The following is a 26,589-nucleotide window of genomic DNA, read 5'->3' on the forward strand; positions in this document are numbered from 1 at the left end:
CGTGGGCCGTTGGATCAAAGGAATTGGGTTAATTCCAGATCGGATGGTTCGCAATATTATATCATGTCCGACTAATTCTAAAAGATAAATGTTGCGACTTAAAAAACACTTCAAAAACATAAATTAATAAATTGGTATGGTTTGATTTAATACATTAAATGATAAAATTATTTTTATTATAAAATAAATTTAACATTTTAATTTTCATATAAAATCATATCAATTTGTAAGTTTATTTTTATAAAATTTCTTTATAATTATAATAATTCTTATATTAAAATGTATTAAGAAAAAATTATAAAGCCAGGTTTTATATTTAATAATAAACGAGGTTCATATTTATCATAAAGATATTTTCTGATTAAAAAGTCATAAATGTATTTTATTAATATTAGGGTTTTTAATTAAAACAAATTACATATTAAATATTGAGAGTACGCAGCGATGTTTAAACTATTGATTATATTTTGTATGTTTTTAAACCTTTTTTAGCTATATTCGGATGAGAGTTTTTTGAAAAAAATAAACAAGTAATCTCTTTCCATCTTAGATTTTATCTTCTCTAATCAAACTGGTCGATCTGATTTGATTGAAGTGATTTTAGAAGTCTTACACATCAATTAGTAATTTTAGTATAATTAAAACTGATGAAATTTAAAAGTAAAAAAAATAATAATATGATTTTCAAAACAAATAAAAGAAAGATAAAGATGGTCGGAAAACAGTAGTCCTATGAGATTCAGGCCTTTAATGCCCTTCGGCCCAGTTAGCAATGGATGCCAGCCATCTTTGCAACCAATCCTTGCCCAGTGACTGGGCTGCACTTAAAAACTGATGGCTTAGAAAGGCCCAGCTGCTTCACAAGTATTTGATGTTGCTGCCAACATTTTAAATCAAATATTCTAAAAAAATTATATATATATATATATATATATATTTATGATCATCAGTTATAGATATTAATAAATAAAATGAATGTATCTTATAATATTATTAGAAATTCTATTTACAGTTCTAGAGTACATAACTACTTATTTATTTTGAAATAAATAAATAAATATAGAATCTATATAAAAATAATAATTTTTTAATAATAAAAATCACTATTTTTTAAAAGTAGTAGAGACATTTACACAACTCATGTACACATTTAGCATTTCTCATATATCTTTCGTTTTTCTCCACTGGACAGGTACGGTATCTGATTGAAGTAGTTCGTTTTTAAAGTTTTGCCAAGTATTAATAAAGTGCATTCAATGTTGCTCTTATAGCACTTTTTGTTAATAGCATTACTTAAATTCGTTTCTCGTACAATATTTAAGATATAAAATAAATAATAAAATTAATCTATTTTTATTAATTTAAAATTTTAAAACAAATGATAATTTCATATACCATCAAAATAGATATCTTAAATTTAAATTCTGACTTTACATTCTATTCCATACTTCAGCGGTAATTTCTCTTACAGTACTCCTTATTATATACTTCGGGTTGATAATTTACTTGAACAACCATAAGGAATCTCACTTTTTATAATAAAACCACCCGTGATTAAAATATAAGAAAATAAAATAAAAATTAAACTAGTTCCACCTGTTTGGTGGTCAGAATCTAGAAATATATATATATATATATATATAAATATATATATTACGTCGCCACAAAGCAAGCCGTAATCCAGTTAATTAGCGTTCGAAGCTCCGGTTGGAAAATGGCACTCGTCTCACGACTTCCACGCTCCACAGCCCGCTATAATTACTTTGAAACAAAGGGCAGATGGGGCAGATATTGTGTGTACAAACTGATTGATTTAATAAGGCTCCCTGTAACTTATAGCCTACAGAAATAATCATTCCAAACCAGACCAAAGAAAGCCCACTGAAAGGTGGAAGTCAATACAGGCCCCAGGTTTAGTTTTACATCACTTTGAATTTAGTGACTCCTGTTTCTCGGTCATCTTTTACCATTTATATACAGTCATCATCACTTGGAAGGGATGCAAATCTTATCACACCATTTAATTTTCCGACGCTCAAAAGAAAGAAAAAATCATGGACTCATCTACAATCGAGCAGATCAGCAAAATACAACTGATATATGATGCCTGTAATGCTGTATTTTCTCAGAAGGAGCTTCCAAATTTCCAACAAATTCAATGGCTGAGGAATCTCCTAGGTATTGCATGTTACGCTTAATTTATCGGTCATATGTTTGCATGATCATGATTGTGCTAGGTTTCAGGCCAGCCATCAGCTAGATCTTCTTAATTTTTTTTTCTTTTTTTGAATCGTGAACGTAGACATAACCACAGCCATAGATCTTGGAATCGACGAATTTGGCCTCTGTGGATCTCCGCCAACAAGCCCAAAAAGTGTCGAGGGATTGATTTGTGGGCAAGGCGTCCGTAACATTACTTACATTCATATTCATGAATGTGACAATTTCTCTGTAAGTAGAAACATGATGTATGTTTATTCCTAGCTAGGGATATATATTTTTTTTCTTTCGCGTTACATGTGCTGATCTGAGCAGCCAATCTATACAGTAAATACTAGACAGATCTACATGTTCCTTTCATGGTAGATCATGAAAGAATTATATATGTTTTGCGGCCAAAGCCAATACGAGGTTTTAAGGTTTTCTGGATTTTTGAGCAGATGGGCGTGTTTTGCTTCCCAGCAGGCGGGGTGCTTCCTCTTCATGATCACCCTGGGATGACTGTCTTTACCAAACTCCTCTATGGATCTGTTTATGTCAAAGCTTACGATTGGGTGAAAGTGATGAATTCTGGCTGCCAAACGTGTAAGAAACCAATTAAGAATCATACGTTCTGCAATAACATTACCATTTTCATTTTTTATGCTCTGTCGACATCTGCCTGCTGCCAAAATGCATGCGTTTCCTGTTTAAGTACTTGAGTGAATTAACCTGGTGCCTGGTGAGAAACATTGACATCATGTTAAAATGGTGGGTGCAGTTGGATTGGCATCCAGAGCGGTAGATGGCATTTTCAAGGCGCCATGTGAAGCTTCTGTCCTCTTTCCAAGAAGCGGTGGTAACATTCATTCTTTCACTGCGCTGACTCCTTGTGCCATCTTGGATGTGTTATCTCCACCATATTCTGAAGAGCTTGGAAGGCCTTCCACTTATTTCTCAGACTTCCACATCCCATCACTGCCTGGTAATTACATAATAAGCGTATTCACGATCAGTAGGAAAAAAATTTCCAATTTCAAAGTACTTATTTCATGTACCTAACTTTCTCCAACTTGAAGCTCCAAATTTGAGTAGATCGAGCAGACTCTTCAGTACGTGCATATTAAATTATAATTCGTTTGTTTACGTTGTGGCACGTACAGGCTATGCTATGCTCGAGGAAAAGGACCTGCCAGACGATCTAGTCGTTACCGGAGCACCTTACGTTGGCCCTCGAATTAATGTCGCCTAAAAAAGGACCTATATATGTTTGTTGCCAGGCAGAATGCCTAAAATATATGTGGTGTGTATATGTAATACATGTTGGCCTTAGCTAGATAATATGCGTCATGCGTGTGTATGCAGATCGCGCCGAAGATTTGGCAACGAGCATGGGATCGATGTTTGTTAACCGAACGCAGAATAGAGACGAGGACTTGGAACTGCCGTTGCCATAAGGGAATTATAAATTTATGACAACTTGTCTTGCGTCTAGGATTTGGAAGGACTCTAGGGGAACATGCACATCACACATCAATAAAATATATATTATTCCACGCATTTTGGTCCCAAATGATGTCATGTGGGCTAACCCCTTTAACCTGAAAATAACCTATCAAAATTTTTCAAAGGCCCAGTAGTTACTGCTTTGTCTGTGCATGATCATATGTTCTCCAATTGGATGATCTCAAGCTCTAAGGAGATATTTTATGGATAAAAAGATATTTTATGATCGTGTGGTTCAGTCATGCATTAACGTACATAATTCGTGCGCGCCTTTTTTCAAGGGAAAATAAGAGCCACTAATGTCTTTACAGAGGAGTGAAAGGCCTACATAATCTAAATAAAAACTTAGATCGATGGGCTGGAAATAATCTGAACCAAATCTTTTTTATTAGATCTAATTTGCTGTTTTGGATTGCTATAGCTAACAACTTTCTGGATTAAAAGTTCTTGAGAAGCTCATTAAAAACTCGTGAAAAGGAAGATCATGTTGAGCCTATTATATATATATATATATATATATATATATATATATATATATATATATATATATACTAGCGGTTAGGCAATGTGCGAGGTACATTTGCCCGGTTGAAAAATAACTTATTTTGTAAAATATAAATATGTTTTGGGTTAAAAAAAAAAAAAAACGTAATCATAAGTAAAATAAGTAGTATATAGAGAATTTTTTATGAACTCAATTTCTGCACCTAACAAGTGAAAAGAGATGTGGATAATTTTTGTGATAGTGATAGTATTTCACTGCATAGATCGAAGCAATCCAACCGAAGAAAAAAAAATGAAAAGTGGTAAAATGAAGGATTTGATTTAAATCTTAAAAATTTTAATGTACCAGCAGCAGCCTCGTCCTTCAAAAAACAACACACGTAGACATCATATCCTTAGATATGATTTGGATCGATGTATTAATAGTAGTGACATGGTTTGTGAATAGTAATATATAAAATTATTTGGATTAAGATGTTTTATTTGATTTTAGAAAATGAGAGAAAATAAGTTAAAATAAACATATTATAAAAGTTAAAATATTATTGGAATATAATTTTTTTAATGTAGTTTTTGTTTTAAAATTTAAAAAATTTATATTTAAGAAAATTGTAATGATTAGATTAACAAATTAAAAAATATTTTATATTTAAATAATATTTTAAAAAATATATAAAAGTTTCTGAAAATCTAAGAATCTATTAATCTCTTCCTCGAACTCAATAATTTTGTTTGGGAAGAGATAGATTGTCAATTCCCTCCTGACCCAATGATGTTGTAAATTTTTTATTTTTTTAAAAATGTTTATGATGATTAAAAAAATACATGAAAAAAAGAAAAGAAAAAAAAAATGAAATACACATTCATGACATATTTTCAGGTTACTTTTTTATTAGTTGTAGCAGTTCTCTTTAGTTAATTAAGAATATTATCATATTTAAATTATGTTAAAACTCGAATTATTTATATAATTATACTTTTTTAAAAATATTTAAAAAAAATTTATTATTTATTTAATGATGAAATATTAGTATTTTATAAATGGCTTGGTTATTTTGAAATTAGTGGTACTTGTGTAAAATCCTGTATGACGTAAAATTTTCTAATTGATAAAAAAAGCACGTTTGCCATATCTGTCAAATTGAAGAAAAAAATAAAGTGTAATTTCAAATATTAAAATAGTCTAATGTATAAGAATAAAATTATTATTTATTTATGTTCATCATTTATTATGAAATTTAAATTATATTAAAAATTCAAATTAATTAGATAGTTTTTTTCTTTTAAAAATGTACAGTAAAATTTTATCATTTATTTAATGATAAAAAATTAGTATTTTATAAATTAAAGTTGATTTTTAGTGTATGATATAATAAACAGTAATAGGATATGCTAAAAAAACATGCGAAAAAAAAAATTCTTTACTGATCATTTATAACTCAAAAATCAATATTTTTTCCAATTTTTTTTCTTTCTCTCTCTCATTCCCTACGCACAATTGCGATATTACGTCGCACATTGGCATTTACACGGACAAAAAAAAAACCACTGATTTAGATTTACTGTTCACGATGAACAGTAATAAACAGTAAATTATAGGCGCTTTTAAGGATTGGCCATATATATATATATATGATCAAGGATGGCCAGGCCTCGCCTAATGTGAGATGTAGCACTAATGTACTGAGAATAAAAGTCACAGTTGCTTGTATATTTCAAATGCATATATAAGACGCTAAATCGTATTAAAAATTTATCTCATGATTTTGCACGCGACAAGTTTTATAACTCGATCGGCTGAATACTGCATGAATGGGTCAAATGTCTCTTCTTTTTTACGTGTAAAAATTTTGCGTACAATAAATAGCAAGGTGTGAAATGAGTTTAAAAAAAAAATAAAACTAAAGAAATTTAGGAGTGGACGAAAGTATAAGATTATTTTAAGAACAAATCTAAACAATCTCTTTGTAGTCTCTAAAACAACGTAAAATACTATTCCTAGCTTTGCTTTCCAAAAATATAAAATAATACCCAAACCTTTCCAAAATCTAAAATTTCACTTCAAATATCTAAAAAACCTCAAGTCCCCAAAAATCTTAAAATATATGAGTTTTTTTAACCCAAATTGTAACATCTAGTTTGGTTAGATAGTTTAGATGAGATATTTTGTTGAAAGTTGAATAAAATATTATTATAATATTAATTTTAATATTAATTTTATTTTGAGAATTGAAAATATTATATTTTATATAAGAGTTTATTATATAAGATAAAATGAAATGAAATAAATTAAGACTGTATTTTTATGGCACAAAAATCTCAAATTTCCACTCTATTTGCCTCTCTCATTTGTTTGTCTTCATAGGTTGTGGTCGTAACTATCTTAAGGCCTAATCCGTGAAAACCCTTTCTAAAGATTGCCTTCTGGATGAATAAATAATGAGAGAGGCTATAGATCAGACAAGGTGCGAAAGTCATATTTACATCATCCACTAATAATTTAACACGTGTGTTTCTCACTAAGTTTACAATACATTAATTTCAATAATCTAATAAGCGACTCATTTCCCCTTCTCCTGTCGAAATCTCTATCCCCTCTCTCCTTCTCTGCTAGCCAGACCAAACCATTTCTCTAAATCTCATTTTCGCTCTCTCCTTAACTTAGAATCTCATTAAATCAGAACATTTCTCCTCCCTTAACATGAACATTGCTTCTGGGTTCCATTTAGGAATTTAGTGCAGGGTTCTAAATCTTATTTGAATTTTTTCCCATGGAAATTACTGCAAGATCCAATCTCTCATACTAAGCTCATCAAAAACTTAATACCCAGCCACTCTTGGTATTTTTCCAAGGGTTTGATCCAAACCTATTAGGGTTCCGAAAAGAGGGAGAATGGAGAAGAAGACAGGGAGAGGGGAGGAAGGGAGAAGGTAAAGCATTCTGTCAGGGGATAGGGGGATAGAAGAGAAGGGATTCACTAGACCATGTCTATGAATTCCTCTCTTAAATCGTGGACGTGACATGTTATGATCAGAAGGCGTAAAATAGCGTTTTACACAAATCCGTTTTGAAGATATTCTCATGAATAATATATTGTTATATATTTACTTTCTACACGATATCTCCATTGAGTTTTTTATTAGACGTGGGCTCGTTTAGAGCTGAATTTATTTTTTAACTGGCCTCAACTTCTAAACAAACGTTTTATGCAGATTAAAGGTTCGTTTGTTTGATGAATTGTTAAATAAAATATATTTTTTAATATTATTTTTATTTAGAAATTTTAAAAAAATTAAATTATTTATTTTATTTTATATAAAAATTTTAAAAAATTATAATAATAAGATAAAATTTTTTTAAAATTTTAAAAACAAACTAAGCCTAAATTTACTCTAATTTTAAACTCATATAAGCGCCCCCACAACTGACAGACTAGACTTGGTTTCAAGGATTTGAAAGTTGAAAGAGACATTTCACTATTTTTATTATACATTTTGTCTTATTTTTAAATTAAAAAAATTATAATTAAAAAGGATATAGGTATAAAATAAGTGATCAGCAAATATCTACGCAGACTTTCATTTTTTTACAAGGTTTTGTTTACAGGCTGCGCCGATTGTAATATAATATGTCAGGTCAACAGCGATAATGGAACCAATAAATTTATAATTTTTTATAATTATATTTAAATACATTTAAATTCATATTAAATTAATTTTATAAAATTTATTCTAATATTTTAATTTACTACTATTTATAAAAAATTTAATTCAATTCAATATCCAAATGTAATCATAAACTTAATTAATTTATGGTATTGGTTAGTATATTAAAAGAAGTGTTATATTTATAAAAATATTTAATAAAAATATATTTATAAATTAATATGATATATTAAATCTATTTTATAATAAAAATAATTTTATAATCAACCTAACTCAGTATATTTTTATAAGATATAAAAAATCTCTTATGTGATTTAGCATATATCAATTACCTAGGGCGAAGCCACAGTCGACATGCATCAAACTTTTTCTGTTTACTGCTAGAAAATCTTGTCTCCTGCCGAGAAAAAAAATATTAACGATTAGAGTCATGTCTCCCACGCGTGTTAGTTCGTTTAACTTCTAAAAAAGGTTTTTGGAAAAGAAAATCTGCTACTGGATTTCATGCCATTCATAGAACTTAAAAGGGGAAAAAAATATTCCATGCCATCCAAATTTGGCTTGTAGTAATCGTGTTCGGTCGTCATTTTCATTGTCTGTGGGCCCGTGGCCAATTTCTTTAGCCTATACAACGCCCGACTTTTCCCTTACCTCTACCATACTTCAACGTGTCTAACATCTCTCTCTCCCTCTCCATTTTTCAAGAGTTCTGCCTTGTATAAGACTCAAAGGATGAGAACAAATGAGCTGAGCAACACCCACACTGGGCCTAAACCTCTCCAACACAAACATTGATTTTCCTTTTGTTTTGTTGTCCTCTGGTTTTCCTAGCCGTCAGTAAACGGGTAAGCGTGGGGAAAGAAGACAGTGGGGTGGCTGGGGAAAGATAGAGATTGCTTTGGCTAGTCTTCTTTTTTGGTATTTTTTAAACTATGGAACGGTATGAGATTTTGAAAGAAATTGGGTCTGGGAATTTTGGGGTAGCCAAGTTGGTTAAAGATATGTGGACCGGGGAACTCTTTGCTGTTAAGTTTATTGAGAGAGGCCAGAAGGTCTGCTTCTTCTCTCGAACTTTTCATGTTTTTATTCGTGTATTCCTAAATTTTCAATACGGGTTTTTGCTTTCTGGTTGATTGAGGGCTTTCGAAAATGTTGCAGATTGATGAACATGTGCAAAGGGAAATCATGAACCACAGATCATTGAAGCATCCTAATATTGTTAGATTCAAAGAGGTATGCAATCTATTATGCCGATACCATTCCTTCAACATAGTAATAGGGGATATTCTTTGTAGTTCTGGGCGTTCTTTTCAAATAAAAGAACAAAACTTGGTATCTATCTGAAAAATGATACCCTTTCTTGCTCCCAAGACTTGTTATTTAGCGGATAGATATTCTATACCAATTGCTCTTGGACAGGTCTCCTCAATCGATACCAAAGCGTATTGCAATTAGCTAGAAACGTGGGCTGTATGTGTAAGAACAATGAAGCTAGTAATCCAGCTGACGATGAAATATAAAATAAAATAAAATGGGATGATAAATAGCGATAATAGAAGCCGCTTTTGTCTCCCTTCTCACTCGCTAACTCATTCTTCCCGGACCGAGATGTGGTAGAACTCTTGAATAGTGTAGGTGTGAATGATAGATCACCTGGAACTTAGACAAAGTTTCATCCTCAGAATGTTTTTTGGGTTTAATGGGAAGGTGATAAATTATTCCGTCTGAAGCATTTTATGCCGTTTTAGTAGGATCTTTTTTTGGTTGTTGCCAATTTGCTACGGGGAAGATTTTTTTTTTTTTTTTTTTGGGGGGGGGGTTGTTACTGTCTTTAGTATGGCCATTTCTGAATGGGGGGGTTTATTTGAAGACCTTACAGGGATGATTGTTGCAGATTGTGCTAACACCAACACATTTAGCGATAGTAATGGAGTATGCTGCTGGAGGTGAACTCTTTGGGAGGATATGCAATGCTGGTAGATTTAGCGAGGATGAGGTATTTTTTGGATGTCCCATGAGAGTCTAATCATTCCATAATAAATCTTAATAGAATATTCGAATTTCATTCCATATGTCTTATTTTCTTTTTGTCCGTTCGTATCAGGCAAGGTTTTTCTTTCAGCAACTGATATCAGGGGTCAGCTACTGTCATTCAATGGTAAGAACTGTGACTCTTCTTTGTGAGTGTATAAAGGTGTATTGTGACTTATAATGCAAATGGTTATTTACGCATCTATGATCTTTGATAGTGTTTGATGTAAAGAAATTCATGCAATGCAGCAAATCTGTCATAGAGATCTTAAACTTGAAAATACACTCTTGGATGGCAGCACAGCACCACGTGTTAAAATATGTGATTTTGGGTACTCAAAGGTAAACAGTCCAACCAAACCCCATCAAACGCTGGTGTTTACTAGCCTTTGATTACAGTTACTTCATGTTGTAGTCATCTGTCTTCCATTCACAACCAAAGTCTACCGTAGGGACGCCAGCTTACATTGCACCTGAGGTCCTGTCTAAGAAAGAATATGATGGAAAGGTGATATTCAGTTCTTTATTCCACCCACCCCGCGGCGGGCAATTCACTGCATTATTATTTATTGCTTATCTTTATGAACTATAGATTGCAGATGTTTGGTCCTGTGGTGTCACTTTATATGTGATGCTAGTTGGGGCTTATCCATTTGAAGATCCTGATGACCCGAAAAACTTCAGAAAAACAATTGTGGTAATTATTGAGGCATAAACTTTTCAACCCTTCCCCCTGTCCTTGTCTTGTTTTCTACCCCTCCTCTGATAAAAGTAGCACCATTAAGCAGGTTAGCTTTTTTCTATTTTGGTGTTCTAATTTGAATGTATGGCTTATGGCAGCGGATACTTAGCGTCCACTACTCAATTCCCGATTATGTTCGAGTTTCAATGGAATGTAGACATCTTCTATCTAGGATATTTGTAGCTAACCCCGAAAAGGTAAATGAGGTTCAAATTCATGTCGAATGTTGGTTTCTTGAATGCTACTGACCAGTTTGGCTTAGACAGCCTGTCTGCCAAATTTGATATAAAATCTGAACTCTTGGAACATTTTTATAAGGGCCTCGTAGTATTCCTCAGACCCAACTATTATTGTAGAAAATCAGAGGCGGATTTATAATACGTGTTTTTAAGTGCAGGAGTTTCTTCTATTAGGTCAGTGAACATGCTCATGTTTCAATAGCTAACACACCTCTTATGGTCCTTAGTGAATGTTGAGGTTTTGAATATTATCATTCCAATAAATTTATGGTGGAACTGTCAGGTCATAGCTAAATTAGTTTTTTGAGAAATGATAGTTGCAGTCGTGAGTGTACAAACGCCGTGCAATCACTTTGAAAAAAAGTGAATAAATACGGGACCCACATGAAAATAAATTAATTTTTTAATAGTGAATGTCACTCTTTTTCAAAACGACTGCACGTCGTTTGCGCACTCCACGATTATACATAACATTACTCTTAGTTTTTATTGTTGACATGCGGGTAAGCCTGGCAAAATCTCGTGTCATTATATGTGTTTAGTTTTCTATTCATAGCCTGTACTTTTCCCCTTTGCAGAGAATAACAATCCCAGAAATTACAAACCACCCGTGGTTCTTGAAGAACTTGCCTATAGAACTGATGGAAGGTGGAAGCTGGCAGAGCAATGATGTAAATAACCCATCACAGAGCATCGAGGAAGTATCGTCCATTATTCAAGAGGCAAAAAAACCTGTCGAGGTCCCCAAGGTTAGTGCGCATATCCTTGGAGGCAGCATGGATCTCGATGACTTGGATGATGATGCAGATCTTGAAGATATAGAAATAAGTGGCGATTTCGTGTGCCCACTATGAGTGGAAGTGTATAATCTTTCCAGCAGTTGGACAGGACAGAGAGAAGGCCCTGCTTGTGTCACTTGTAGTACTTACTTTTCATAGTTTTCTCATAAAAGATCTATTATATATGTTTTGCTACTTGGACTTTGAAAGGTCCTCCCTCCTTGCTTTAGCCTTTATGGGGAGGAAGTCTAGTAAGAATGAGACTCTTTGTGAAAAGTCTTGTATATAATAGCAGACGTGTCCATTGACGTGTGTGCCACCTTGTGGGCATGATTCAGACAACTCCATACCTGCTTTCAGAGTTTTGTTATCAAGATGTTGAGAATGACTTTCAAATGCAAGAGACAGGACTTTTTTTGTACTCTCCCTCTTTGTTTTGAGACAAGCTGTTAAGATATAGACACAATTCATGTTGGTTTTGCCATTTGCCGTGATGCACCTGGTTGGGACTTGACATGAGAGACCCTTCCATTAGTGGGACGATGATCCTTTTTACATCCCAATGGGTTTCGAATATCAAAACTTTATTCATTGAAATTCTTATGCTTATATACTATTTTTAAATATTATTCATTGTTTTTTAATCGTTATTCTTTCAACATTTCTTAATAAAAAGTTAAATAATTTAGGAATTATTTATTATTTTTCACTTATCTATCAATCACTTAATCCTATATTAACGACGAAAAAAGTAATCATGTGTAACTTGTATAACTATTCTTTTAAAGAGTAATGCTACTTAGGCTTCGTTTGGAACCACAATTCCTCTCAACTCATCATTACAACTTTTTCAAATCTCAATATAAAATATAATAAACAATTCAACTTTTTCAAATCTCAAAATAATAATAATAATAATAAATAATATTCTAACAATATTTTTTTATCTCAACTCAACTCAATTCAACTCACTTCAACATCCAAACGCAACCTTACAGTTGTGAAGTGTGCAAGTGCCTTACAATCTTTTAAAAAAAAAATGGAGTCTATTATTAAAAAATTATTATTTTTATGTATATTTTATATTTACTTATTTTTTTTAAAAAGATTTTGCAGCACTTATAGACTTTACGATTGCAAATATCATTTCTCTCTTTTAAAAGAGTATTAATTCTTCGGTGCGTTGATGCACTGCGTTTTATCCTTTAATTACTTTTGTTGTATCGTTCAAATTATACATCGGGGTAGGGTACAAAGGAGAAAAATGTTAGCAACTAAAGTACTATTATATTATCGTGTCACTGGGCCTGAGAACTCGTTATATGGACCGAGCTCACCATTGTTCTCTGCCCTCTATAGTTGTGGACTACATTTGTTATTATTGGGTTGTACCTTTGGCCCAACAAATACTCAAATCATTCTTAAAAATAATACAAATAAATAAAGAGTGGCTCCGAGGCCGAGCGCATTGTACAAAACCCTAAAATCAGTTCCAAGAAGGCAGTTGCTCTTTCTCGCCTTCGTTTACAGCCGCCTCTGCTGCCTCGACTCGTCCCTAGCCCCGTACTCCGGAGTTTCTCTATTCGAAGATGAAGGTTTCCTGTCCTAACCTCTCTCTCTCTCTCTCTCTCTCTCTCACACACACACACACACAGAGACATTGCTAACGGTGGCGACGTTTATGTTTTCAGTTCAACATTGCGAACCCTACTACGGGGTGCCAAAAGAAACTTGAAATCGACGATGACCAGAAACTGTTAGTTCCCTCTCCCCTCTATCTAATAGACTAAATTTACCATTTTTGTTCTCTGTGTAGCCTCAGTTACTATTCCTTTAAAGTTATCGTGCCAAACAGGACTCGTTTTTCTTCCTTTATTCGAACCTTAAACATCAATGGATTTTGGTCGAGCTGAATCGAACATGTTTCTCCTTTGGGGATTTTTTTTAATATAAGCCAAGGCAATATGCCCGATGGATAAGTATGGCTGACCTAGCTATTAGTTGTTTTTTTTTATATGCTTTGTTCTTGAGGGGGAAAATAGATGAAATTACTTGTTTAATTAGAAAATAAATTAACTGGGATTGAAAAATGGATTTACCAGATGAACTTGATGCTGTGTGCGTTGTTGCACAGCCAAAGCCAAAGTCAAAACCAAAGTTGTGTTGAACATTGGGAATCAAGACCGCTCCCTATTACCCCCATGAGACATCCTTACATCAGTATAGTCAAAAGGAATATGCAAATCTGCTTAACGTTACAATTTCACGTCGTTTCACTCACGTCCCATTTAATAAAAAGTATAATTTGGTATCTGGTGTATACAGTTACATTTCGCTGTTACTTATTGATATATGAATGTGAGCTTGGTGATGTCAGGAGGCAACATCTTAAAATAACTCCTTATCTGTACAAAGATTTGAAAAAGGAAAATTTTAAATTATTGAAGACAAGGAGTGTTCCTTAGAGGAGCTTTCAAGGTTTTTCTTGTCAGCTTGTTATTTCTTTAGACAATGGCTATATATTTCAGTGGGCTCAATGTGCATGATTTCCTTGGTTTCTATTTCTTCTTCTTCTTCATCTTAACTAGGTGTGTTTCTCTTATATACATCTTGTATGTTTGGGCTTTGCCTAGATTGCTATCAATAACTTTCTTACTTATGGAAAAAAATGAAAATTATTATTATTTATATGTAAACAAGATTTTATTGAAGATTGTAATAGGCATAGCCCAAGGAAGACAAAATTAAACTATTAGTATGTTTTTTGTTTTATAAGTAATTATTAGTATGTATTATATTGCTCTGAAAAAAAAAGGTGCTGAAAACATATAATCATGGACATTTCTTATTTACTGGCCTTTTCAGGGTTGGTCTTTCTACACTTCCTGTGTGCTTGTGTGCTTCCAATTATTTAAAAGAAAAAAATTTGTATATTTTTTCGATTAGACGAAAAGATATCTAGGCTTTGGTTGGAAGTCTCTGTTGCAATCAGCTCAACTTTTATTCACGATTATATATTTGGCTGGCTTACTCGTCAATCGAAAATAGAAGATTTAAGATTAATTAGATTTTTTCCTTGTGCTAAATCCTTATGTTCTATTATATTTCTTGACCTTGTAGCCGAGCATTTTTTGACAAGAGGATTTCACAGGAAGTCAATGGAGATTCTCTCGGAGAGGTATGCATCCTCCATGTCACTTCCCAAAACTAGATACTGATTCCAAATCTCTGAAAGTTTTTGTTTGACAGGAATTTAAGGGCTATGTTTTCAAAATCATGGGAGGCTGTGACAAGCAAGGGTTCCCAATGAAGCAGGGAGTGCTAACTCCGGGTCGTGTTCGTCTCTTGCTTCGGAGAGGTTGGCCAAACTTTTTGTTATGACTCCATGTTATGATTCACCAAATACCTTGAAGCATCTTGTTTCATCATGGTCTTTAACATGTTTTGTTCGGAGATCTTTTTTTTCTTTTTCTTTTTTTCAATCAGTAAGTAAGAATTGTTTTTAGGTTTTCTTAGAGGGAAATTTTAAGGTATAATTCCTATATAAAAAAAAAATTTAAGGTATAATTGAATTTGACTGGCCAGGCACTCCTTGCTTCCGTGGGTATGGTAGGCGCAATGGAGAGCGGAGGAGGAAGTCTGTGCGTGGATGCATTGTCAGCCAAGACCTTTCTGTTCTGAACTTGGTTATTGTGAAGAAGGGTGAGAATGATCTTCCTGGTCTGACTGACACTGAGAAACCAAGAATGCGAGGTCCAAAGAGGGCATCAAAGATCCGCAAACTTTTCAATCTCTCGAAGGAGGATGATGTTCGAAAGTATGTCAACACCTATCGCAGGTCATTTACTACGAAAGCTGGTAAGTTTTCTAGGTTTATTATTGAATTGGTGGGGGACAGAAGAGCCTGTGAATATTTTTTGTTTCCTTGTTAAGGCCTTTAAAAACTTCTAATAGGAAGGTTCAATTTGTAATGAGGTTACTGAAAAATAGTTGGCTCCGTGTTTTCTTTAATTGTTAAGTTTAATGCCTGCTTGTGTGATTTGCAGGGAAGAAAGTAAGTAAAGCTCCCAAAATTCAGAGGTTGGTCACCCCATTGACTTTGCAGAGGAAGCGAGGAAGGATTGCAGAGAAGAAGAAGAGAATTGCCAAGGCCAAGTCAGAGGCTGCCGAGTACCAGAAGCTTCTTGCCACAAGATTGAAGGAGCAAAGAGATCGTCGTAGTGAGAGCTTAGCCAAGAAAAGATCCAGGCTCTCTGCCGCATCTAAGCCATCTATTGCTGCATAGGGGCTCGTTTATCTCTTTGAGCGCGGGTCCATGCTTTCCTCAAGTCTTTAAATTTTGGTTAGAAGTCGAATATAAATGAAATTTCTAATTTGTTTTTTCCATTTCTGAAATACTTTGTTATGATTGCCGTGTTTGTTTGAGTCGTCTTTGTTTCTGCTTTGCTCGATGGATGTTTTCATCATTTTGACAGAATGGAGGTTTTCGATTGTTGCATCGTAATTTTCTTCTTTAATTTATCATTTTTTTATATGCTCTGGCTGATCGTAGATGCTACCTTGTTCTTTCTACATTGTTTTACCGAATAGTTATGAATTCACATAATCTAATAACTCATCCAAAAGAGTCGTGTACCTCTTCAAAAGAGGTGCCACAAATGAAGCACTAGGCCATTGATGAGATGGTCAAATCATTCCGTTGTCAAAGGAATCCTAATATCTAAAATTTTAAAAATCTCTCATTTCATTATTACAATTTTTTTAAATTTCTCCATTAAATAAAATAAATAATCTAATTTTTTCAAATATTAAAATAAAAATAATATTAAAAAATATATTTTAATAATATTTTATTTTATTTTTTAATTTTAATTTTAACTCATCTCTAAAAACGAGAGAATTGTCCAAATTTGATTGGCTAGTCAGTGTCCCAAACATGATTTTGACTTGCATGCAGTTAGATAGGATTATGTGACACTGTCAAGGCTGTATCAGCTTCATGTCTCCCCATACTGCAAGTGTTTTTTTTTTTTGGATTTGACGAAGTCTAGAGCATATTCCTAGCATTGCAAATGCTTTTGTTGTCTAATTTCTCATTTTGAATGATCCCGGGGTGCGATAAAAATAAACGAAAAACTCTATAAGCAGAGAATGTAATAAATATAGTAATACTATATATGTATCTTAGTTTCGTTTTAAAATAAATTACCAAGTAAATTAAAGAATGAGGTGAAGAGACCCATCATACGATAAAATACAATATTGTCTCAAAAGGAACGATTATTGTGCCTGAATGAAATCTATTTGTATTAGAGAGGACGGACTGACTACGATCATGGAGTTAGATATGGATACAGACAGCGATCAGGGAAAGCCGTCGTAAGTATTTAACTCGCCCCATACTGCCAGCTCAACCTCTTCCCATGACTTGGCAGTTCTGAGTTCCTTCCATAAACCAAAGATAGCTCCCAAAATATTCTCCTCATGCAAAATACAATAGCACCTATATGCAAGGAAACATCCAAATGAATCCCACCACTATAAATATGAGGTTATTTAATTATGCAGACATGTTTACTTACATGACAAGGTATGATAGTCGTCCGAGTTTATCACCACCCTCCACCGATTCATGCAGTGGCATTCTTCTGAGAGGAAGTTTGTAGCTATTCAAAAATTGTTTAAGGAGACTCTGATCACCTCTAAATATATCTAAATATATGGGGATCAAGTCCAAAATGGGATCACCTGCAAATAAATTAGAGAATCAGATTTGAGATTAATAAACACCATCTTTTTATTTTTATATTTTCAATTCACAAGATAGACCATCTTGAAGTTTCATAGCCACATGACTCTACACAACCCTAAAGACTTCCATTATACCATCGGAGAATAGTTAAATTTAGTACATTCTTTTCCCCCAATGATCAACCTCCCTGCCACAGAACCATCCTTTCCCCCCAATAATAACAGTGGTCTCATGCTATCAGGACCATACTTGGCTTTATGCTAATGAAGGTAGAGAAGCCTAGACAAGTGACTAGGACTAATGAACAGCAGTAAATGATGAACTATAAATGAATAAGAGAAAGCTCTAACCTGAAGAAAGATCACTGAAATCAAGGATGTGGCTAGGACTCCACGAGTCTCCCATTCGACCATCATCATAGCCATTCTTAGAGCCATCATCCACCCCGCCAGCATCTTTCGCACTTTCACCCGAGCATAAAGGAACTGACCTCGACTCCATGTGAATATTATCATCCATAATATCCGAATGTATCCAAGAGCAAGGGTTACCAACTTTATTTACACCATTTTTGCCCTGAAGTGGAATAAAGTAGGACTTAAAAGGACTAAATATACTTTCATCACAAACATATACTAACATATCAAAGGACATTTTGATTTAAAAAAATGTCTTTAACAATCTATTGGTGGGATGGGCAAGAGACCTCATTTATATCAAGCAACTTGGAAAAATCATCCAGGATGTATTCATCAACTTTCTCTATCAGTGTGTTCGGAATCGGATCTCCCCTACAAAGGGCAACAAAAGAATATCAGAGGTTTCTCACAATAAGCTGTATAATGCCATAATACAAAATGCATAAATGTAGCTTAATTTTCATACTGATATATAAATCAGCATTATCTTAAGGACACAGATTCAATAAACAGAGATCAGTTGTAATTAAAAACTAATCCTTAAGCAGTAAAGGATAAATAGCTTGCAAATCACAGCACAATACGCATGCATTGTTACTGCAAAAACCATGCCTTAAAAAAACCCAGGCTCTTGCTCGGCATATCAGCGAAAGAAAGAAAACATAGGTATGCCTGTACAGCTCGCAGCTGATGAATGTTATTCAGACGTAACTATCTCAATATATAATTAACGACCCCTACAGCAAGAGATTATTCAGTCGACTAACCTTTTCCAAGAGAATCCACTAAAGCAGACTTACAACCCTCAAGAATATACAGAATAATGATCGGATCTGAACACCCTTGGTCAAATAGAGCATAACTTATTTAAAAATCATGTTTTGAAGCATGATCTCGCAGTTAGTAACACAATTAATATTGTGTTTGGAACTCACAAGGTTAACCAAAACGTCTTTATTTCAGCTAAAGTTGGGAGTTCAAAACACAAATTTGAACTCACAAGGTTAACCAAAACGTCTTTACTGAATAATTCTGGAACCGTAGCCTTTTTTTCAACTGAACCAAATCTTTTTCACAAAGCCCCACGGACAGTGTTTAATCATTACTAGATACGGGAGTCTGAACATCTAGTAATGAGTTATGAGGGCATAGGATTGTCCAACATGACAACCTCCAAAAACCAAACACACTCTTGGTCTCAGCATCCAGCATAGGCTCTAGGTGTCTGATACAATCGTCTTTGCCTCTCAATTTTGGTATTTCTTCATTATTTGTTAATAACAGTTGTAGATATATGTTCTTCTGTGAAAGGCATAGGCATACCATTTAGACAAGCGGCTTGTTACATCCTTCTTCTTCCTGATTAATGTTCTGACAAAAATTTCCCATTCTGCTGGAGCATTTGACTTACTAGGCACAACCTCCATACAGCTGTTAGTGTAGGTCAATTCCAAGTCCTTTCCGATATCTGGAAAAATTAAATAATTAAAAGGTGGAAGGGGCAAGAGATGAAGCTGACGGAGCTGCTCTCCCAGAAAAGAAGCTAAGCTTAGTGTATCCTCCCATGACAATCTCTCTCTCCTGCGAAGATAACAGAATGAAGTTGAGTCCAATCAGTTGGAACTATGCTGCTTTTCACACATCTTAAAATCCAAAATTTCACTGCCTTTTTTTTTTTACAAAAAATAAAAAATATATTGTTCATGGTAACTTACAATTGAGCAAAAATCTTGCCTTTGCATCGTTTTGTAATAATATATGGCCATATCATCATGCATCCTGCTGAACTAATTGATTCATGAATTGAAGTTGCCGCTTTTCTATATTCAAATTGTTGCTTGCTCCATAAACCAAAAGCATATCCATCTAATTCACACTTTTCTGGAATAAGATTGCTCTTAGCAATCACATCCGGAACTCCTTTGCCATCCCAAGGAACAACTGTATAAGACCCATTTTCAAGGTAAAGAATCCCACTAGCCAGAACATCAGGAATGTGCTTCTTCAGATGGGAGTTGACTTTACGTACTAGATTGTAAAACTCAAGCTGTTGAATGCAATAAAATCATTAGATGCATGAAAAAAAAAAGTTCAACTTCAAAAGAAAATGTAAGACCATACCTCAGTGCCTAAACCATACATTGAAGCTTCCAGCCCTCCTTCAACAAAAATTTTGACTACAGAGTCTCCTATGAGATAAACCTGGTGAGAAAATTCAGGACATTACCAGAGTTAGAACACAAGTCCACCGTTAGTGGTATCGTATTATAAGTTGACTTATCATATGCATTTGTCATTTTATTTTCCCTTATTTTTTTTATTTTAGTGTTGGAGGAGATCCTTTTAATAATCACCTAGTTAAAAAGGTTAAATATAATAATTAAGAAGCTTAAAATTGCACCCAAGTAATGTAGGTTACGTGCATTCTTAATATTAAGAAAGCTAGTTCATTCTGGCTTACAGATAATAACAACCAAACTACTTGTCACTTGAGCATCAACTTCATTTGCTATGATTTCAGAGGCTTTCTTGGTAGTAAAAGGTCAGATTTTACTCAAGAAAAGTCAAGTGAGAAATGTATCTTACCACCATCCATGCAGAAATATATTTTAATTTTACTTACCTACTTCTCTCCCTGGAGAAGATAGGCAAATTGTAGCTTACACCCCTCATGCTTTGATTATATTCTAATCAAAGACCTCCATTAACTTGCTAACAGACATTTTTATTTCCAATTATACCCTCTGAATTTCCCTCTTTCCCACGACCACTTTTCTTCTCTCCCTTCTCAACCTCTCCTCCCTACTCTATCAACCAACCCCTACCATGTGCCACAGCCATGGTAAAAAAATAAAATCAGGCCAAAGCACTAGGAGCGTCAGGTACAATATCCCAAGAAGATGAGATGAGCATCACCCATCTGAAAGACTAAAATAGTAATAAAACCCACAAAATACCACTATATAAGAAGTCACTTGCTCGGTTGCAATTTGTTGCCAAGTAAGAATTATATATTGTTTAATCGCTCTTTCCTTTAATTTTAGTACCGAATTTATCAACCATCTGAATCCCACAAGTCAGAAGATATCTGATTCTCAACCTGATTCTAAACATTATGTGATTATCATGAGCCACATACTGCTCCCTCATTCCAATCTTATATGACATCTATGCACGATGCAGTTGATCCCACAAACACATCACGAGATCTTTCATGAATTATAAGATCAAAAAATGTATACCATAAGATATGAAATACAGATAATTGAAGCAGTACGGTACTGAAAAAACACATGGATCTTTAGAGAATAATGACTAACCAGGAAATTGATAACTAACTTACAGGATTGCTACCCGTGCCAACAGGAAGCCTCTCATCATCTGCGGGAGAAGGTAAATTGTGGAAGGTGCAAATTTCTGCTAGGCATTCTAACCATTTGTCTGCATTTAGTGCAAGACATGCTCCCTAAGACATTTCAGAGAGAATATTTAACAAGGGATTTGAGAAGACAAATATATCAGGCACTTCACATTTAGCAACAAGGAAAGTCCAGAAATATCTAGCAGACAAAATTGTAGATCAAGAAGATGGATTACAAAATGTGAAAAATGAACTGGCAAAAAACTCACCTTCCATATAAGTTCTCTCTTTCCTGGATTTCCAACCCAAAGCTTGGATAACCATTCTCTCATTTCTCGTTGTCCCATGCAATTGCCTGAGCTCCAAGGAGAATTGTAGTGGTCTCTATCTTTATCCAAAAACATGGATAAGAAATTTATATCATAGGAAAAACCTTGTTTCCACAAATTATATCTTTTAGAGGCACCGTTGGTAGTTCTTTCTTTACTAGGATCATCTCCAGGTTTCAGAACTCTGACCCTCTTTTCTTTCCTAGTCAGGTCGGAGCAACTGAAATCATCATCATTGTAGCACATGTTCTCATCTGCATCCTCGAAACTGCCTTCATCAAGAGCAAGCAATCCAGCACGGCAAACTCCTTTATGGCGATAACCAGGGGCCATATCCAAACAAGCAAATTCAAAGTTTGTGGAATTCACAAAATTCTGTGTGACAGCAATGGTGGTTTCCAGATTCAGGACACAATGCCACCATCCACTTGGAACAAAAATTGTCTCCCCCGGTAATTGGGTACACTCAAATGGCTTGTCTTCATCAGCAAGTAGTGGATAAATATCAAGCCACCACTATACAAACAAAAGAAAAGAAAAAAAAGGCTATTCATTGTAAGTTGAATAGATATAATAGAATATCAGAATAGTTCACAAAGTAAACCACATTCTGCATTGAATACCTGCAGTGACGATGGAGTCTCGACATTGACATCACCATCTTCTTCATTTACGTGCACTGTTACTCCCAAGGGTACTCTTCCTGGTGGATACAATGCCCACCTATTCAACATGTAGACATATTGCTTCAAGCCAGGTATTCCAATCATAGCGAAGCGATACAAAATGTGAAAGATATCATGCAGCAAATTGGATGAGATACAAAAGGTGGAACTCCAATTAAGCATTGAATGGATTAAGGAAAATACTAGATAATTTTGTTATGTGATATTCCAGAAATTAAGCGCATAAAGAATAGCCACCTCTTGCTTATGCGGTATTTTCCTTACACCAGGCATGAATCAAATTCAACATGCTTCTATTTTCCCCAATGTGGGATCCAATTCTTACATTTTCCCAAGAATTTCCATTTCTGTTTTACAAAAAAAATCTATCCTAGAGCTGTGTTGAGTAATTAACTATGAGAAATGATAGCTGCAATTATGAGTGCGCAAACGCCGTGCAATCACTTGAAAAATAGTGAATAAATACAGGATCCACATAAAAAAAATTAATTTTTTAATAGTGGACCCTACTCTTTTTCAAAGTGACTATACGGCGCTTGCACACTCCACGATTATATGTAGCATTACTCATTAATTATTTACGAACCTGAGTACCAAAAAACAAAACAGTAAAATAGTTTCATCATGTGCACATGCTCATCAACTACCACATGCATAAGCTGCGACAGGTAATAGTTACACTGGCAACCATGAGTTAAATTGGGTAGAACCACTGCACAAATACGCACTGTTAACAAGCAGTTAATTGTGAGATTTACCGTTTACGACCACACAAAAGGGTATTCCAGGCACTGGTAAGAGCTGGATCAATATGCCAAGAGGCACCAGACCTCTCTGGCCCAACAATAAGCCATCTAAATGGAGGTCGTTGATCTCTATCTAAGACATCAAAAAAGTCTTCCTGAAATAGATGTGGGACACTGTAGTCCTTCAACAAACCAGGTGCAACTTCCCCAAACTGCAAAAACAATAAAAAAAAATTTAAAAAATTTGAAAGAAAAAAAAAAAAGAAACATCATAATAGAGTATTGGTAATTTAGCACATATATAGGGGCACCTTGTCATCAAAAATATATATGGGATCCTCATCGTGCTGAAGTTTCATGTATGAGACATAATCTTTGAATTTTATCAAGATTTTCTGTGAACTCTTCTGAGAAATCCTGAATGTCGTATCTCCATATTTCAGTAAAAACTGGTCAGTTGTCCATGTACACCTCGCAGGCCAAGAATCTGCCAGTCCAGTGAGCAAAACCTGGTAGAATTTTCAACAAAACTCCATGTGAATAAAATAAACAACACACTAGGAATCACATGGAATGATTCCCAATTTGCCAACTGATAAATATAGGAGTGTATTACAGAAAAGAAACCAACACATCTTGGTAAAGTTTTATCATTTCCTCTACTGTTTACCTAAGTTTATCATTGAAAAGAAGATGGAAGGGAAATTTGGCCCCGGAATTTAAATAAGACTAGCATAATAGGTAAGTGCAGGCAACAAATATGTGAAGTCACAGATATTGGAATTTGTTACATATGTATTCATGGTTGTAAAACCAGTGGAATGGCAGAGGTAGGCCAGAGAGTAATGGCCATTCAATTGGCACAGGTGTTGGGGGTGATGGCAATGCTAGCAAATGTGGTTGCCTGGTGGTGATGTTGTGTGCCAAGTATAGGTGGCACAATAAGTGGTAAGATGTAAATGATAATGGAGGCATTGTTAGTGACAGAAACATGCTGATTGCTTGTGCCAGCAGTGGTAGCAGTGAGGCATGGCTCCAGTGGCAGCAACAACTATCTTGGAGGTCAGTATGGCGCTGGTGGCAAAAGTGACAGTTTATTTCAGGGAAAGTATCACTATAGCAACATAGAAACTTATAAATAAAGCCCACAATCATAGATATGCATAAAGTACGAGAAGAAACGACTGCAATCAGGGTCCATATATGTGACATTGTCACAAAAAAGGGATTAAAGGAATGAAGAGCAAAATGGCCCAGAGGATGCCATGATAAATCTAAATGAGAAATGTGTGCACATAATGATTTGGAAGACAATGGTCCCAGAAAAATCTAATTAATCAAATGTCAACCATTATCACATTACCGGTTTTTTCCCATCATACTGGTGATAAAACTCTTCTATAGAGAGATCCTTCTTTCTTTCCACAGTACCATTGTCAAAAGAAAACCCATACAATGACGTATGGCTCCTGTATAATCTTCTGTACAAGAACAAAGAGTTGAATCCTGCAGAAAGGTATATTATAAACAATGACTTCAACACTTCAGAGACAATTAATAAAAGATACTTCAGACAATAGTCACATAATGGCTTCAGAAACATTTCCTCCATGTCAGTTTACTAATATCATGACCAAAAAAATCAAAAAATGAATCCCTGGAAATAGTTATTGAACAATTCCCCTCCATCACATATTGTTACTCCTCTATACCATTTTGGGATGTCCTAAAATATCAGTATACATTTTTTTTGAAAATTAATGAATTAAATGATGTTTCTTGAACTTGAGTTTTCTGAAAAAGATCAACACTATGAGTGGATACTATGAGCGGATAAAGCACTGAAGATACTATGGCAAGGAAACAGTTACCATCAAAATGTAGTGGTTTTCTGCAAGGTTCTTCACATTCATTGGGCAGACTCTCCCTACATAAAAAAAGAATCAACAGTCATTTACAGAACATGAACTATAAACTTGGACTATAACTTTTATAGCTCATTAAAATCACAAGAATAAAATGATTCAAAAGAATAAACCTAGTTTCACTTATAAAATAAAGAAATAACTAAACCTAGTTTCAAATCCAAAGAAGTAACCCTAATATCAGCAACACTCAAGCAGGAATTGTGAGGCATACAAATGCAGAGCTGTTTTCTTCCATGAGCCTCTGTACTGGAGCGAACCATTTGGTCTTTTAAGGCATAGAATCATCCACAGTGGTTCTTCATTACATAATATGTACATCACACTGCATATCGGAAAGGAAAAAAAAAATTATATTAGGGAGAACATAAATCTGCCACCTAAACTAACTTCAACAATTTTTTTTAAGTTAGCAAGTGACATACAAATAGGTGAACAAAGACCAAAAACAATCATTGATCAAAATGAAAATTATGATGATAATGAGATCTCCATGGTTATTCTGAATTGAAGAGCGTGAAGATATTACATTTAGGATATTTGCATTTCCCAGACAAAAACTTGATTCAAAAGAACCTAGGAGTTAAATTTCCCTTTTATGTATTCAAAACATATTCAACACTTCTTTGCAGATTGTATATGGACGAAGATTCCATACGCAAAGGAACTTGGTTTGCAACTGTATCTAATCCATTGCATATTTATAAACGCATGGTCATCAGTACAGAACGTTAACCCAACAATCTCTAATGACCGTTATAAGGCTTAACTTTGGCATTTAAATCCTGCCGATATGCCAATTCTAGTCTCACTCGATCGAATTCATCTTCCATAACCAGACGACTATATTATGGTGCAAACAAGTAATATTCGATACAATGTCTCACTCATTTGCCATCCTCTATAAACCACCAATTCTAACATCTCTTAAATTACATGTCCTATTGTTCACATTCTGAGAACTCCTGGTAACTGGCTCTCGATTAGTCAAAATAGTCTAGTTCCTCGTTCTTGGCAACAAAAATCAAATTTAGGATACTCAGATTTAGGATACGGATTTAGCAATCAATATGATATTAAGAAACAAAAGAAATGTGCTGTGTAAAATCCCGAATACTTGTGAGTTGAAATAACTACGCATAATCTAACGTATAAACCCTAGAGATATCGATTGCAGAGCAGGTTAATTGGAATGAAAACCGCAAAGAACCTGCTGACGCAAGCGAGGCGAGCGATATCTCGAGGAGTAAGGTATTCCAATATAGCGCATATGGTTTCATCAGGAAGGACCCGAAGGTCTCCGAGGGCGTCTAGTCTGCGATCTCTGGGCTCGAAAGCCTGGGCTTGAGAATTGTCCATCGGTGACCTTTGCGAAGTGAAGAAATTGGATGCGATTTGAATTACAAGGTGGCGTCTCCGGGCATTGTTCGGTCTTTTCTTTTTCAAGTTTGCTTCTTGCTTGGAAACAACGCGGCAGCTTGGCAGTGAGAAAGCTTGCAACTTCGCACGCGTGGAACGTGTTCCTTGCGCGGTTCAACCGCGTGCACCTGCACCGTGATTTCACGCCTCCTCATAGGCTGGCTGGTTTTGAGGGCAAAGACTGCGGTGTTTTGACGCCATATAATCATAGATTGACACCAAAAAGTTCTCTAATCTTTCAATTAATTGGAACTTATTTTTAATTATTTATTGATATATTAAAAAA

At 34.5% G+C, this 26,589-nt stretch overlaps 4 protein-coding genes across 5 annotated transcripts; 3 read left to right on the plus strand and 1 right to left on the minus strand.

Moving 5' to 3' along the window:
• Window positions 1–1,971: 1,971 nt before the first annotated feature.
• On the plus strand, window positions 1,972–3,932 carry LOC109020078 (plant cysteine oxidase 1-like). Its single transcript, XM_019002482.2, has 5 exons — window positions 1,972–2,178; window positions 2,303–2,451; window positions 2,661–2,805; window positions 2,981–3,184; window positions 3,363–3,932. The coding sequence occupies exons 1-5, from the start codon at window positions 2,055–2,057 to the stop codon at window positions 3,449–3,451; spliced, it is 711 nt and encodes a 236-aa protein (XP_018858027.1). The 5' UTR covers window positions 1,972–2,054; the 3' UTR covers window positions 3,452–3,932.
• Window positions 3,933–8,460: 4,528 nt separating this feature from the next.
• On the plus strand, window positions 8,461–12,089 carry LOC108989000 (serine/threonine-protein kinase SAPK2-like). 2 transcript variants are annotated; one of them, XM_018962441.2, is made up of 9 exons: window positions 8,461–8,927; window positions 9,034–9,108; window positions 9,770–9,871; window positions 9,980–10,033; window positions 10,156–10,248; window positions 10,322–10,414; window positions 10,499–10,603; window positions 10,747–10,845; window positions 11,466–12,089. In XM_018962441.2, exons 1-9 carry the CDS (start codon window positions 8,808–8,810, stop codon window positions 11,739–11,741), a joined length of 1,017 nt encoding a protein of 338 aa, XP_018817986.1. In that variant the 5' UTR covers window positions 8,461–8,807; the 3' UTR covers window positions 11,742–12,089. The 2 variants fall into 2 exon arrangements, with proteins under 2 accessions (XP_018817986.1, XP_035538943.1); XM_035683050.1 differs by lacking the exon at window positions 10,499–10,603 and having other exon boundaries at window positions 8,543–8,927.
• A 1,032-nt stretch (window positions 12,090–13,121) lies between these two features.
• LOC108988998 (40S ribosomal protein S6-like) lies at window positions 13,122–16,187 on the plus strand. Its single transcript, XM_018962438.2, has 6 exons — window positions 13,122–13,261; window positions 13,358–13,422; window positions 14,787–14,844; window positions 14,916–15,024; window positions 15,252–15,524; window positions 15,713–16,187. Exons 1-6 carry the CDS (start codon window positions 13,256–13,258, stop codon window positions 15,949–15,951), a joined length of 750 nt encoding a protein of 249 aa, XP_018817983.1. The 5' UTR covers window positions 13,122–13,255; the 3' UTR covers window positions 15,952–16,187.
• A 627-nt stretch (window positions 16,188–16,814) lies between these two features.
• On the minus strand, window positions 16,815–26,462 carry LOC109020585 (F-box protein At1g78280-like). The gene is made up of 16 exons (XM_019003080.2): window positions 26,095–26,462; window positions 25,099–25,209; window positions 24,831–24,886; window positions 24,323–24,465; window positions 23,271–23,468; window positions 22,972–23,171; window positions 22,151–22,250; window positions 21,468–22,043; window positions 21,181–21,303; window positions 19,959–20,039; window positions 19,553–19,884; window positions 19,161–19,418; window positions 18,125–18,209; window positions 17,769–17,994; window positions 17,249–17,414; window positions 16,815–17,169 (listed from the first exon to the last, which is right to left on the minus strand). Exons 1-16 carry the CDS (start codon window positions 26,241–26,243, stop codon window positions 17,031–17,033), a joined length of 2,943 nt encoding a protein of 980 aa, XP_018858625.2. The 5' UTR covers window positions 26,244–26,462; the 3' UTR covers window positions 16,815–17,030.
• Window positions 26,463–26,589: the final 127 nt, after the last annotated feature.

Source organism: Juglans regia, chromosome 11 (assembly GCF_001411555.2).
Source record: "Juglans regia cultivar Chandler chromosome 11, Walnut 2.0, whole genome shotgun sequence".
Classification (NCBI taxonomy): domain Eukaryota; kingdom Viridiplantae; phylum Streptophyta; class Magnoliopsida; order Fagales; family Juglandaceae; genus Juglans; species Juglans regia.

Bases quoted from the DNA above. Each gene is read 5' to 3' on its own strand.
- LOC109020078 (XM_019002482.2), top strand. From the start codon at position 2,055: ATGGACTCATCTACAATCGAGCAGATCAGCAAAATACAACTGATATAT. The intron at 2,179-2,302 runs GTATTGCATGTT...TCGTGAACGTAG, and splicing joins ATGGCTGAGGAATCTCCTAG to ACATAACCACAGCCATAGAT. The intron at 3,185-3,362 runs GTAATTACATAA...TGGCACGTACAG, and splicing joins CCACATCCCATCACTGCCTG to GCTATGCTATGCTCGAGGAA.
- LOC108988998 (XM_018962438.2), top strand. The intron at 14,845-14,915 runs GTATGCATCCTC...TTTGTTTGACAG, and splicing joins ATGGAGATTCTCTCGGAGAG to GAATTTAAGGGCTATGTTTT. The intron at 15,525-15,712 runs GTAAGTTTTCTA...TGTGATTTGCAG, and splicing joins GTCATTTACTACGAAAGCTG to GGAAGAAAGTAAGTAAAGCT.
- LOC109020585 (XM_019003080.2), bottom strand. From the start codon at position 26,243: ATGGACAATTCTCAAGCCCAGGCTTTCGAGCCCAGAGATCGCAGACTA. The intron at 22,251-22,971 runs GTAAATCTCACA...CATGTTGAATAG, and splicing joins CTTTTGTGTGGTCGTAAACG to GTGGGCATTGTATCCACCAG. The intron at 22,044-22,150 runs GTATTCAATGCA...TTGTTTGTATAG, and splicing joins AGACTCCATCGTCACTGCAG to TGGTGGCTTGATATTTATCC.
- LOC108989000 (XM_018962441.2), top strand. From the start codon at position 8,808: ATGGAACGGTATGAGATTTTGAAAGAAATTGGGTCTGGGAATTTTGGG. The intron at 9,109-9,769 runs GTATGCAATCTA...TGATTGTTGCAG, and splicing joins ATATTGTTAGATTCAAAGAG to ATTGTGCTAACACCAACACA. The intron at 10,604-10,746 runs GTAATTATTGAG...GGCTTATGGCAG, and splicing joins ACTTCAGAAAAACAATTGTG to CGGATACTTAGCGTCCACTA.